We start from the raw sequence: 13478 nt of genomic DNA, 5'->3' as shown, positions 1-13478 counted from the left end.
GAATTTTTGTATATTAAGTGGGTAATTTCCCCAAATCCCACAAAAAAATTTAAGTGTCATAATACACTCCTGGAAATGGAAAAAAGAACACATTGACACCGGTGTGTCAGACCTACCATACTTGCTCCGGACACTGAGAGGGCTGTACAAGCAATGATCACACGCACGGCACAGCGGACACACCAGGAACCGCGGTATTGGCCGTCGAATGGCGCTAGCTGCGCAGCATTTGTGCACCGCCGCCGTCAGTGTCAGCCAGTTTGTCGTGGCATACGGAGCTCCATCGCAGTCTTTAACACTGGTAGCATGCCGCGACAGCGTGGACGTGAACCGTATGTGCAGTTGACGGACTTTGAGCGAGGGCGTATAGTGGGCATGCGGGAGGCCGGGAGGCCGGGTGGACGTACCGCCGAATTGCTCAACACGTGGGGCGTGAGGTCTCCACAGTACATCGATGTTGTCGCCAGTGGTCGGCGGAAGGTGCACGTGCCCGTCGACCTGGGACCGGACCGCAGCGACGCACGGATGCACGCCAAGACCGTAGGATCATACGCAGTGCCGTAGGGGACCGCACCGCCACTTCCCAGCAAATTAGGGACACTGTTGCTCCTGGGGTATCGGCGAGGACCATTCGCAACCGTCTCCATGAAGCTGGGCTACGGTCCCGCACACCGTTAGGCCGTCTTCCGCTCACGCCCCAACATCGTGCAGCCCGCTTCCAGTGGTGTCGCGACAGGCGTGAATGGAGGGACGAATGGAGACGTGTCGTCTCAGCGATGAGAGTCGCATCTGCCTTGGTGCCAATGATGGTCGTATGCGTGTTTGGCGCCGTGCAGGTGAGCGCCACAATCAGGACTGCATACGACCGAGACACACAGGGCCAACACCCGGCATCATGGTGTGGGGAGCGATCTCCTACACTGGCCGTACACCTCTGGTGATCGTCGAGGGGACATTGAATAGTGCACGGTACATCCAAACCGTCATCGAACCCATCGTTCTACCATTCCTAGACCGGCAAGGGAACTTGCTGTTCCAACAGGACAATGCACGTCCGCATGTATCCCGTGCCACCCAACGTGCTCTAGAAGGTGTAAGTCAACTACCCTGGCCAGCAAGATCTCCGGATCTGTCCCCCATTGAGCATGTTTGGGACTGGATGAACCGTCGTCTCACGCGGTCTGCACGTCCAGCACGAACGCTGGTCCAACTGAGGCGCCAGGTGGAAATGGCATGGCAAGCCGTTCCACAGGACTACATCCAGCATCTCTACGATCGTCTCCATGGGCGAATAGCAGCCTGCATTGCTGCGAAAGGTGGATATACACTGTACTATTGCCGACATTGTGCATGCTCTGTTGCCTGTGTCTATGTGCCTGTGGTTCTGTCAGTGTGATCATGTGATGTATCTGACCCCAGGAATGTGTCAATAAAGTTTCCCCTTCCTGGGACAATGAATTCACGGTGTTCTTATTTCAATTTCCAGGAGTGTATTTTGCGTAAAGTAATATCTTGTATGGACACCTTTTATTAACCTGACACGTTCCACATCATTACGAAGTGACATATTCATGATGTATGGAACAAGTAGTAATCTATAAATATGGCTGCCATAAATCACGTGAGGCAGCACTGCGGTTTGGACCAGACCTCCAACCAGCTGGTGAGTACTGGAGTTAAAAATGTCACTTCACAGGCATTGCCCTCCTTTACGTTGCGATATGAATTCAGTTTCTAGTAATTAGTCCAGTTCTGCTGCAGGTCAAATCAGACCAGATTTGTAAGAGGAAAACATACATTTGTCAACTTTAAATTTCAAGTGTTTACTATTATGAGTAATGTATAGTTTCTTTACTTCATTTCTTTTGTAATCACACCTTTAATGGCAAATTGCTATATTTATTATTATAGTCATTATCACTGTTCTGTCATCCTTTCTATAAAATTTCAACTACTCGAACCCCCACTGAAGCGGCCGCGAGTGTTGCAGTTACCGTTAGCTGACCCACTTACAGCCTTGACACCGGGACCTTATCACGGGTCCAGGGTAACTACGAGCCGACTCAATTGCAGCCCAGCTGACTGCTGCTCCCAAGCTCACATCCACTGCTGGTTGGCAACTGGCCACCGCACCGACTCCGACAACATCGCACATTTGGGAAGTAACATTTTAAACGAAATTGTTCAGCAACACGCATCAAAAATTAATACTTGTGAACATGATGAAGGGGAGGGAATTGTGCAGCCCAAAGTGTGTTAATAGTAAAAAAAGAATGCTACTCTCTTTTTAAAATTTTGTAATATTTTTCTTGCGACTACAAATACGCCTCAGTGGCGTGATGTAGGTACCAAAAGCAGTTCCGCAGCACTAGGGTTAGATTCCACACTTGGTTCCGCTGACCTAGGTATGCTATCCACGGGGCTCCTGAGCAAGTAACACTTTCAGACCATTCAAAGCCAACCAGTGGGAGAACAGAAACCGATCACGTGGGGTGTGCACATTGGACAGCAGATCGCTCTCTTGTCTATCACCCCTACATCGAGGGTGAAATACTTTCCGCCACTATGTGCGGTTCCCTTCGCGTTCGTGGCTGACGATAGACCAGATGTACCCCTTAGAATAGAAGAAGGAGAATATATCTCCATTTTTAGGCAACACTCTTTTTCATTCCATATGCTGGAGTGTACAGCATCAGTCCTGGATGCCCACTTACGCTCTTTAACCCATCGTGACATGTACACCATGAACAGCTGCAAATGGCCTCCAAGCAGCCAAGCAGCCAACCCGCGCGGTTAGAGGCGCCATGTCACGAATCACACAGGTCTCCCACTGGAGGTTCGAGTCCTGCCTTGAGCACGATTGTGTGTGTTGTCCTTAGGGATTTCACCGTGCTGTTGAATACTGAAGCCACTGAAGGTATTAATTACAGTCAGTCGTCTGGTAATCTCTTAGCTCCTTCCTTATCTCAATCTGAGAAATATGTTTCAGTTATGGAACTGTTATATGCTACGTTGATAACGAGTCTATCAACAACAGAATCCACGAAGCCAACCAGGCGCCGCATTTTCTCCTTTTATGAGGTGCTGTTCTATATCCCGCCAGCATTCAGCAGTATCATGTGAAAAAGCTGCGTGCGTTAGCTCCACTAGTCCGGCAGCTTAATAGTCTTGTTATTTCACGGGCCAAATCCCATCTACAGATGAGTTCTGTTGGGTTCATGTTGTAATTGTACAGTGGTAAATGAAAAAATGCAGCATTTGTATGGTGTGCTCAATGCTGTGAAAATGATTCTTTTCCATGCTTCTACGACACAAATTATCTTAGAAGAAATATTAAGGAAAGGCAAACCTACGTTTAGAGAAAGCTTTTGACAATGTTGACTGGAATACCCTCTTTCAAATTGTGAAGGTGGCAGGGGTAAAATACAGGGAGCGAAAGGCTATTTACAATTTGTACAGAAAACAGATGGCAGTTATAAGAGTTGAAGGGCATGAAAGGGAAGCAGCGGTTGGGAGGGGAGTGAGACAGGGTTTTAGCCTGTCCCCAATGTTATTCAATCTGTATATTGAGCAAGCAGTAAAGGAAACAAAAGAAAAATTTGGAGTAGGTATTAAAATCCAGGGAGAAGAAATAAAAACTTTGAGGTTCAGCGATGACATTGTAATTCTGTCAGACACAGCAAAGGACTTGGAAGAGCAGTTGAATGGAATGGACAGTGTCTTGAAAGGAGGATATAAGATAAACACCAACAAAAGCAAAACGAGGATAATGGAATGTAGTCGAATTAAGTCAGGTGATGCTGAGGGAATCACACTAGAAAATGAGACGCTTAAAGTAGTAAAGGAGTTTTGCTATTTGGGGAGCAAAATAAATGATGATGGTCGAAGTAGAGAGGATATAAAATGTAGACTGGCAATGGCAAGGAAAGCGTTTCTGAATAAGAGAAATTTGTTAACATCGAGTATAGATTTGAGTGTCAGGAAGTCGTTTCTGAAAGTATTTTTATGGAGTGTAGCTATGTATGGAAGTGAAACATGGACGATAAATAGTTCGGACAAGAAGAGAATAGAAGCTTTCGAAATGTGGTGCTACAGAAGACTACTGAAGATTAGATGGGTAGATCACATAACTAATGAGGAAGTATTGAACAGGATTGGGGAGAAGAGAAGTTTGTGGTACAACTTGATCAGAAGAAGGGGTCGGTTCGTAGGACATGTTCTGAGGCACCAAAGGATTACAAATTTAGCATTGGAGGGCAGCGTGGAGGGTAAAAATCGTAGAGGGAGACCAAGAGATAAATGTACTAAACAGATTTAGAAGGATGTAGGTTGCACTAGGTACTGGGAGATGAAGAAGCTTGCACAGGATAGAGTAGCATGGAGAGCTGCATCAAACCAGTCTCAGGACTGAAGATGACAACCATAACAACAACAATGACACTACTGGTACAAAACAATGGACATAGTCCAAATAAAGAGTATTTGATTTTTCAGTTTTGCATTCAAAAATTAAACAATTTTTAGCACCCTCTATTAACAGCCTTTCATGAAGTATTGATAATTATGAATTTATATTTGAAATGAAAACATGAATTTCGCGTGCAATACATAAGTAGAAAGAAGAAGGCGTGCATGTTCATAAAAATGATACCTTTTACAGTTACGAGATGTACGTATTTCAAATTACGGGAAAAGAATGACTTGCGTAAAACGCGAACCAGGAACTGCAGTAAATTAAAAATCTACGCCACTACCGATACCGCTATACAAACAATGTATATGATTGAAATAATATATATATATATATATATATATATATATATATATATATATATAGTCCCTCGAAAAACTTCAAAGCTGGTATCTCTGTGCATTTATGACAATCAATAAGAGCAACTTATTTATCGACACGCGTTTTAACCGTGTTCTACGGCAGAACAGTAAGCAGCATCAGCCATTTTCATACTGCGTGTTAATAGCGCGACAATCAGTCCACAACAGTGAAGAGACCGTTACTGTACACGATTTTTTAAATGAAAGCTACATACCTGAAGCGCGATTAAGAAATACGTCTATCACTGGTAATACGTTTGAATATCTTAAATTTTCTTTCAACGTAACTTAGCAATAATGCATCCCATGCATAAATAGGACCTACTTCCAAGAGTATAACACCACCAGTGTACGTGTGATACGACTGGCCTCCGACCAATCATCGCGTTTGTGATTGTTTACATCAGGTTTATTCTTATGGTGCACGGAGTATACCCTCCTATGTTTTACTAATGTTTATCCGTGTAGTTTGTTGTGCCTTGTGTGTGCGTGTTTATAGTCAGTTTATTCTGCCTTCTGGACTACTGCTGTGTGTCCTAACTGTTTGTCGTAACTCTGTTAGGTGCATCATCGTCACTATTGCCGTCTCCATCTCGCCGCAGTCTTGTCGTAGTTTCACAGTTGCCGTGGCTGCCGTCAACGCTGCCTATGTTGCTACCCCTGCCGCCACCAGAGATTCTCCAATCACTACTGATGTTTACACAAGCCCCTCCCATCACCTGCTATCTTCACCTGAATGTCTTCCACCTTTCATCAGGCCTAACCCATCTCTCAGTCCTCGCCTCTCCAAACATGCCTTCTTCAGCGGCACCCTCTTCTGATCCAACACGAGGACCAGCATCATCAAGTACAGCACCAAGACCAGAACTGTCACCACCATACATCGACCCGCCTGCGCCATCACCATCGACTCAGCCAGATCGTTTCTGCAATAGGTTCCTGTACTGTGGTACCCCTTCCAAACAATCCCATCACCTGTTATCTTCAGCTGTGCCCACCACATCTTCCTTACATACGACCATCCAAAAGACCGCCAAATGTCTCAGCACTGACACTACCGCTACCCCTGATTAAAAAAAGCATCTAAACTAACGGAAATCCCAGACTTCACAGACCGCCACGTCAACCCATATGCCACTAACTCCACAGAACTTCTTACCTTGCTCCTGTCCTGATTTAAACTTCCTAAAATTCCTCTTTAAACCAGAAAATATATCCCTTTCATACCCATTACTTAGATAATCCCTAGAAATGACTCTGTCCTCATCAAATCCCCTGATCGAAATTTCAGACCATTTTTGGACCCTATGCAAACCTTTCATCCTTTCCCATAAACTCAAGGACCAAGCAACCACAACCTACTCGCCATCCCCCCAACCACCACCGTCATCAGACAGATCGACGTGGACACTATGATGGAGGAGGAGGAGTCACAGCTCAACTGCCACTACATCTGTTTTTATATCTTCTTTTGTGACACTAGTTTTACACTCATCTGTGTATATATTTTAATTAGTCACTGAACCAACTTTTTACATTTTACTTATGGAATTGAGGATATGTCTTACGAGCTGTCTTTCTGTTGTACAAACTGTATCTTGTCAACCACCACATCCAACCTTTATATTGTGTTTTTCAAAATTTCCCTCTTATGTGGCAGAAGAAAGGCAAATGTATTCGCTGACAAACAGCGCCTTGCTGATATGGGGTGGGGGTGTGAAAGAAAAAAAAATATTCTGTTGACACATGTAAGCTGCAATCCAAAATTTCTAGGATTCAGATGAGAAGAAAATGACTTTTACCAAAGTGAACCGATCAGGACTACAAGAAAATAAGTCGTAAACTTAACTTGTTAAACACAATATGAGTTATTTAATTAAACAGTAACAGTTTATTAATGCCATATATGAGTTACAACATCTTGGCTCTTTCTTAAATCCCTCTGTGTGCATGCAGCAGCTCTCACATTGCTAATGTAATTGTATGACGATGGGTTTCTACAGTTGTGTTTTGCTGTCATTTTAGGTTATACAATTACACATACTTTCCAATTTATTAATTTGTAGACTAAGAAATTACTCAAGTAATAAGCTGACTGCTTTTTTTGTAGGGAAGCTATTTCACTCAGCTTCAGAAAACATGAAAAAATTACACATTTCAAACTGTTCTTAATTCTTTTATTTGATGAAGTGTACTGAAGAGGATGAAATAATATTTACAAATAGTGCTCCACATGGAAGAATTTATGTGTGGTGTCCCTTTTAAGAGCCGACAGGCGCATTTTGTCTGGTTTTTCGGTAGATATTTGCCTTTTAGTTTTTACAATGTGCAGCTGGAATCAGTCCAAACAAATATTGCTCATCACACATTTCATAAAGTGGCCCCGGGTCAACAGAAAGCGTCGGTTTGTTTCCCATTACTACAAAAATGATTTTAAAGATGGATTTTCTGTGCCCGTTCGATAAAGCGGTCCTAAATGGGTCTAGTACGGTATTCGTTTCATCACTATTTACTAACAAGAACATTAAGACACGCAGAATAACCTGTACCCCAGGCAACAACTGAGCGGCGTTGCAACATGGCGGCAGCAATCAGTGTGTACCAGGGCGGCACGTTTTTGATTTATTTAATTATGAAGAAACTGTATAACAGTTTAGTAATGCCATATATAAGTTACAACATTTTGGCTCTTTTTCTATATCCTGTATTTGTATACAGCAGCTCTCACATTGCTAAGATAATTCTTCGTGTTTTACTTATAATCGATAAAACAGTATCACACTAAACTAAGGTGACACCACTCTTTTGAATACGCATATAAAAGTCCGCTTTAAAAATTATTTTACTTGTAATGGGAAGTAAGCCAGCACTTTCCATTGACACAGTGTCGCATGAAAGATGTTACGAGCAGTGTTTGTTTGGACTGACTCCAGCCACATATGCATAGGTATGTACACCTATGAAACTTTCGTCGTGGTTGTATCATATGAAATACCACGTACAAAATTTTTAAACTTCACTTGTACGAATCGCAGAACTCAAAACAGTATTTTGAATTGTATAACCATCCGTTCAAACGAAAACTGTACTTCAAATAACAATAACAATGTAGTCATACACACAGACTTTTTCCCACTTGTAACATTACACAAATGAGATTTAAAAGTTTTATACGTTGTATTTCATACGACACAAACACGACATAGATTTCACAAATCTGTGTGAATGTATATATTCCAACATTCCACTTGAGACATTCAAGCTCATGCTCAGTGAATTAGTAGGCAAATAGACTTCTGTATGACAGAAGATTATACGTCCTCAGTTCGTTTTCAGTTTCTTGGATTTAAACAATTTGTGGATTAGAAAGCTAGCAATGTGGTAGAGAGCTATACAAAAGGCCATTACAACAGCCAGCACGAAGGCAACGACATCTAGCAGCAGGTATTGGTACCAGGCCAAGTCTCTTCCACCACTACGCAGATGTGGGGCTCCATTGTGGCGAAGTACATACTCGATCCACTTCACAGCTTTAGGCAGGCTCTCTTCCTTATGCTCACGGTATACAGCTGACAAGCGCTTCATGTTCTCGCTGAATCTGTAGAAAGAAAGAAAGAAGGTTGATAACCATTCATTTCTGCAGTGCCTGAAAGCGATAACAGGCCATACTTCAGTGCGCAACAGTTACTAGAAGAATCAAGATAGCTAATTTTTGTGAAGTCGCATGGAGACATAATGTGAAATATTCACACTGCAAGTCTGATCGTTGCAGGGGAAGTAAATATGAAAACGAAGATGAGCGCGAGGAATTTGGGTGCAGAAGGCATATATGATTGGAACAGGGCTCACTTTACGATCAAGAAATTGTGTAACAGAAGATGGACACCCAATGAAGACGTAATTAGTTTTTACAGTGAGTTCCTCCCATCAACAACGCATTGATGGAGACAGTTTTCTAGAAACTGAGGAGCAAATAATATTTTTAAAAGCAAGAAAAATAACCAAGTCTAAAATGTGCGTCCATTTTCTTTAAAAATTATAAAAAAATATTGACTGGCAGTGCTGATAATTCAGAGAGGTGATGGACACTTCCAGACACCTCAGTACGATATGAGGTAATATAGAGCAAAAGAGTTTTCGGTTTTAATTTCTATGTAATTCTGGTATTATCAAGCCTACTGAACAATATAAATTCCAGTGAAAATGAGGCGACATCATCAAACATAACCCTTGTGATATGGTTCACAATAAGGTGCAGAATACATCGGTATCTTGAGTAAGCTAAAGTGTAGATAAATATCACACAGAAACGTGTTCGAGTAACTGGAGATTATCCGAGGCGCTTGATGTCAAGAAAAATCAGCCTCATGAGTGACATGGAAGCCCTCCTGTTGCACAATCCAGCAATTTGCTATTATCGAAATGGTAGCTAACTGGTTAGAAAATCAATGACACTGTGTTGTTTCTCAGTTTTAACCGAAAACGTTGGGGATACTGTGGTACACAAATTCCATCTGGTCATGCCAGTAGCCAGTATAGATCCTGTATTATTTGGTGAGTTCTGAAGTTGTAGGCAGATGTCCTTCCAAGTCACCTCTCTTCTACAGAAAAGGAATAGGCTGCTGAGAATGGTTCACTAGTCTTGACAATGCAGTAACTGATTGCCTACACTGATTAGAATATGTAAAGGCATCGAGCCTGTTAGTTTCACTTCAGTTCCTGTACATTACGACTACTGAAGATTTAATCGTGTTCAGTAACGTCGTTTCTAAACAAAAATTACCCATCCGTCAGAGTCATAAATCTTACAGTATATAACAGCATCGTCCAAACTCCTGTTCCTGCTACAAATTTCAGTGGAGCATTTTTGTATAAATAATTAAATATCTAAATAAAACAGAAAGAAACTTCCACATGGGAAAATATATTAAAAACAAAGATTCCAAGACTTACCAAGCGGGAAAGCGCCGGCAGACAGGCACATGAACAAAACACACAAACACACACACAGAATTACGAGCTTTCGCAAATGGCAGTTGCTTCGTCAGGAAAGAGGGAAGGAGAGGGAAAAATGAAAGGATGTGGGTTTTAAGGGAGAGGGTAAGGAGTCATTCCAATCAGTCTGCTTGTGTCTGTGTATGTGCGGATGGATATGTGTGTGTGTGTGTGTGTGTGTGTGTGTGTGTGTGTGTGTGTGTGTGTGTGTGTGTGCGCGCGCGCGCGCGCGCGCGCGCGCGCGAGTGTACACTTGTCCTCTTTTTCCCCTAAGGGAAGTCTTTCCGCTCCCGGGATTGGAATGACTCCTTACCCTCTCCCTTAAAACCCACATCCTTTCATTTTTCCCTCTCCTTCCCTCTTTCCTGACGAAGCAACTGCCATTTGCGAAAGCTCGTAATTCTGTGTGTGTATTTGTGTGTTTTGTTCATGTGCCTGTCTGCCGGCGCTTTCCCGCTTGGTAAGTCTTGGAATCTTTGTTTTTAATATCATTAAATATCTATTAACTTAAGTATCTAGTATCATTAACACTGATTTATTGACATAGTATTTTGTACCTTTTATCCTCAATAATCGTTCGAATACCGTCCGAAATCGTGTCTTTTGTGACGTCCCACAATTTGAGCTCTATGCCAACACCAGCGTCGACCATTTTCGCTACGTTATGTTGCTGGTCGCCGAAGATGGGAATCCCCAGTAGAGGAACTCCGTGATAGGCTGCCTCGTTAAAGCTCTGCAGACCGCCCTGAGTGATGAACACACGGACATTGGGATGTGCTGGAAAGCAGAAAAACAGAAAGTTTATAAAAGTTACACAAACAATCAAACTTTTCTAACTTGCTCAAAAATTTCTATATGTATACATGTATCAATAATATGTAAGACAGAACAGTGTACATAGCGGACCAGTATCATTCCCACTCTTCGCTGCCCTTTCCAACCCCATTAGTGAATGGCACAAGAGAACTAAAGTAGTTAAACCTTTATACACGCAGAATGCATGCAATATCACTAAGCGATGTATTGGTAGAAGCAAGGACGTTCGGTATTTTTCGAATCGCCTTATGGCAAGTGCCCTCGTAATTTGAAGAATCTGTTCTAAGTGTTAAGCTACGTTAGCCGTATTTGGGCAGTAAAATGAATCAATGCTTTCCGAGATAAACACGTGTTTATAGGAAGGACTCCGCGACGCTTGGTTGCGGGTTGCAGCACAGTAGTGCAATGGCGCTCCGTCTTGAGTTTGCTAAACATCTCCGTAGCGCTATCACGGTTACCAAATAACCCTGTGACGCAACGCGCCGCTTTTCTTTGGATCTTCTCTATCTCCTCCGTCAAGCCAATCTGGTACGGATCCCACACTGATGAGCAATACTCAAGTATAGGTCGAACGAGTGTTTTGTAAGCCACATCCTTTGTTGATGGACTACATTTTCTAAGGACTCTCCCAATGAATCTCACACTGGTACCCGCCTTACCAACAATTAATTTTATATGATCATTCCACTTCAAATCGTTCCGGAGACATACTCCCAGACATTTTACAGAAGTAACTGCTACCAGTGTTTGTTCCGCTCTCATATAATCATTCAATAAAGGATCCTTCTTTCTATGTATTCGCAATTACATTTGTCTATGTTAAGGGTCAGTTGCCACTACCGGCACCAAGTGCCTATCCACTGCAGATCTTCCTGCATTTCACTACAATTTTCTAATGGTGCAACTTCTCTGTATACCACAGCATCATCCGCGAAAAGCCGCATGGAACTTCCGACACTATCTACTAGGACATTTATATATATTGTGAAAAGCAATGGTCCCGTAACACTCCCCTGTGGCACGCCAGAGGTTACTTTAACGTGTGTAGACGTCTCTCCATTGATAACAACATGCTGTGTTCTGTTTGCTAAGAACTCTTCAATCCAGCCACACAGCTTGTCTGATATTCCGTAGGCTCTTACTTTGTTTATCAGGCGACAGTGCGGAACTGTATCGAATGCCTTCCGGAAGTCAAGGAAAATAGCATCTACCTGGGAGCCTGTATCTAATATTTTCTGGGTCTCATGAACAAATAAAGCGAGTTGGGTCTCACACGATCGCTGCTTCCGGAATCCATGTTGATTCCTACAGAGTAGTTTCTGGGTTTCCAAAAACGACATGATACTCGATCAAAAAACATGTTCTAAAATTCTACAACAGATCGACGTCAGACATAAAGGTCTATAGTTTTGCGCATCTGCTCGACGACCCTTCTTGAAGACTGGGAGTACCTGTGCTCTTTTCCAATCATTTGGAATCTTCCATTCCTCTAGAGACTTGCGGTACACGGCTGTTAGAAGGGGGGCAAGTTCTTTCGCGTACTCTGTGTATAATTGAATTGGTATCCGATCAGGTCCAGTGGACTTTCCTCTGTTGAGTGATTCCAGTTGTTTTTCTATTCCTTGGACACTTGTTTCGATGTCACCCATTTTTTCGTTTGTGCTAGGATTTAGAGAAGGAACTGCAGTGCGGTCTTCCTCTGTGAAACAGCTTTGGAAAACGCATAGGTGTGAATGCGCCCTAATAAACTCAACATTATCCATGAGGAACATGTAGCTAGTGTCCCAGAAGCGCATTACATCGGATATGGGCACAGACTACGAGAAACTAATGCATAACCGTTGTAAAATATAGATTACCCCAGGTTGTCAATCATTTCCACTGTGCTATCCCACGGAACCTCCTATGCTCTTTTCAGTGCTCTCAGGACTGTATCTCTCTTCCTGCATTTAACTGCTGAGACGTCTGTGTGCTAGCAGTACCGTAAGTTTCTCCAGCCAGTGAACGCTTTGACAGAGGACTGGGTAGTTCATAGCTAACTCTATTGGCGCAAAGGCGCTCTGCTACGGCTCTGATGGGTTCTCGGACGCTACTGAACCCAAAAAATTGATAACTTGGCACCTCAGACTATCACTGTATGTCACGGGGTGTACATTTTGAATCTAGTCACCAGACAGCCGCTACCAACGTCTAAGCGTGGCAAACTAAGTTGCTACCTCGCCAGTGTCTTGCAGCGACTCCAATAATTAGACGTTCCGTCCAGGTTCAGTTTACATCAACAGGAAACGAAGGAATTAGCACTGTTATCGTGAAAAGATCATCAGAATGGTTACGATGACATAGTGGTCAGTTGCTATGGGACCAAACTGCTGAGGTAATCGGTCACTAGGGTTGCGCACTACTTAATCTAACTTAATGAAAGTTAGATTAAGGACAACACACACACACACACACACACACACACACACACACACACACACACACACACACACACACACACACACACCTGAGGGAGGAATCGAACCTCCGGGAGAGGGGGGGGTAGCCGCGCGAATCGTGGCAAGGCGCCCTACACCACGTGACATCTGGAATTTGATGGAAGTCATGGCTTGCATATTGGTGGTCAGATACTCTACCGATCACATGACCAAATACCGTTGATGATTCTTTTTTCCATGATAGGCACGCGAGCCAGTTATTTCCGAAAATACAGAGCCGTACACCCAGACAGTAGTAACCTATTGAGAACAATAAAGAAGGGAGTTTCTGCTGCCTAAATCTGCAGGAAGTTCCCATGCGATTCTTGCAAAATCGATTAATTTTCAGGAAATGAG

General features: G+C 43.0%; 1 protein-coding gene across 2 annotated transcripts in view; it reads right to left on the bottom strand.

The window, feature by feature from the left end:
- Positions 1-7696: 7696 nt before the first annotated feature.
- The window catches only part of LOC126354739 (UDP-glucosyltransferase 2-like), a 47740-nt gene continuing 41958 nt past the window's right edge, over positions 7697-13478 (bottom strand). For both annotated transcript variants that reach the window (XM_050004612.1, XM_050004611.1), the window contains exons 6-7: positions 10386-10605; positions 7697-8431 (exon numbers count right to left, since the gene is read on the bottom strand). In XM_050004612.1, coding sequence (XP_049860569.1) covers positions 8155-8431; positions 10386-10605 — 497 coding nt within the window. In that variant the 3' untranslated portion in view covers positions 7697-8154. The remainder of the gene's footprint in view (positions 8432-10385; positions 10606-13478) is intronic.

The sequence above is a fragment of the Schistocerca gregaria genome, chromosome 3 (genome assembly GCF_023897955.1).
Source record: "Schistocerca gregaria isolate iqSchGreg1 chromosome 3, iqSchGreg1.2, whole genome shotgun sequence".
NCBI lineage: Eukaryota > Metazoa > Arthropoda > Insecta > Orthoptera > Acrididae > Schistocerca > Schistocerca gregaria.
Note: the sequence above shows the minus strand (reverse complement) of the source record. Positions and strands in the feature narration are given on the sequence as shown.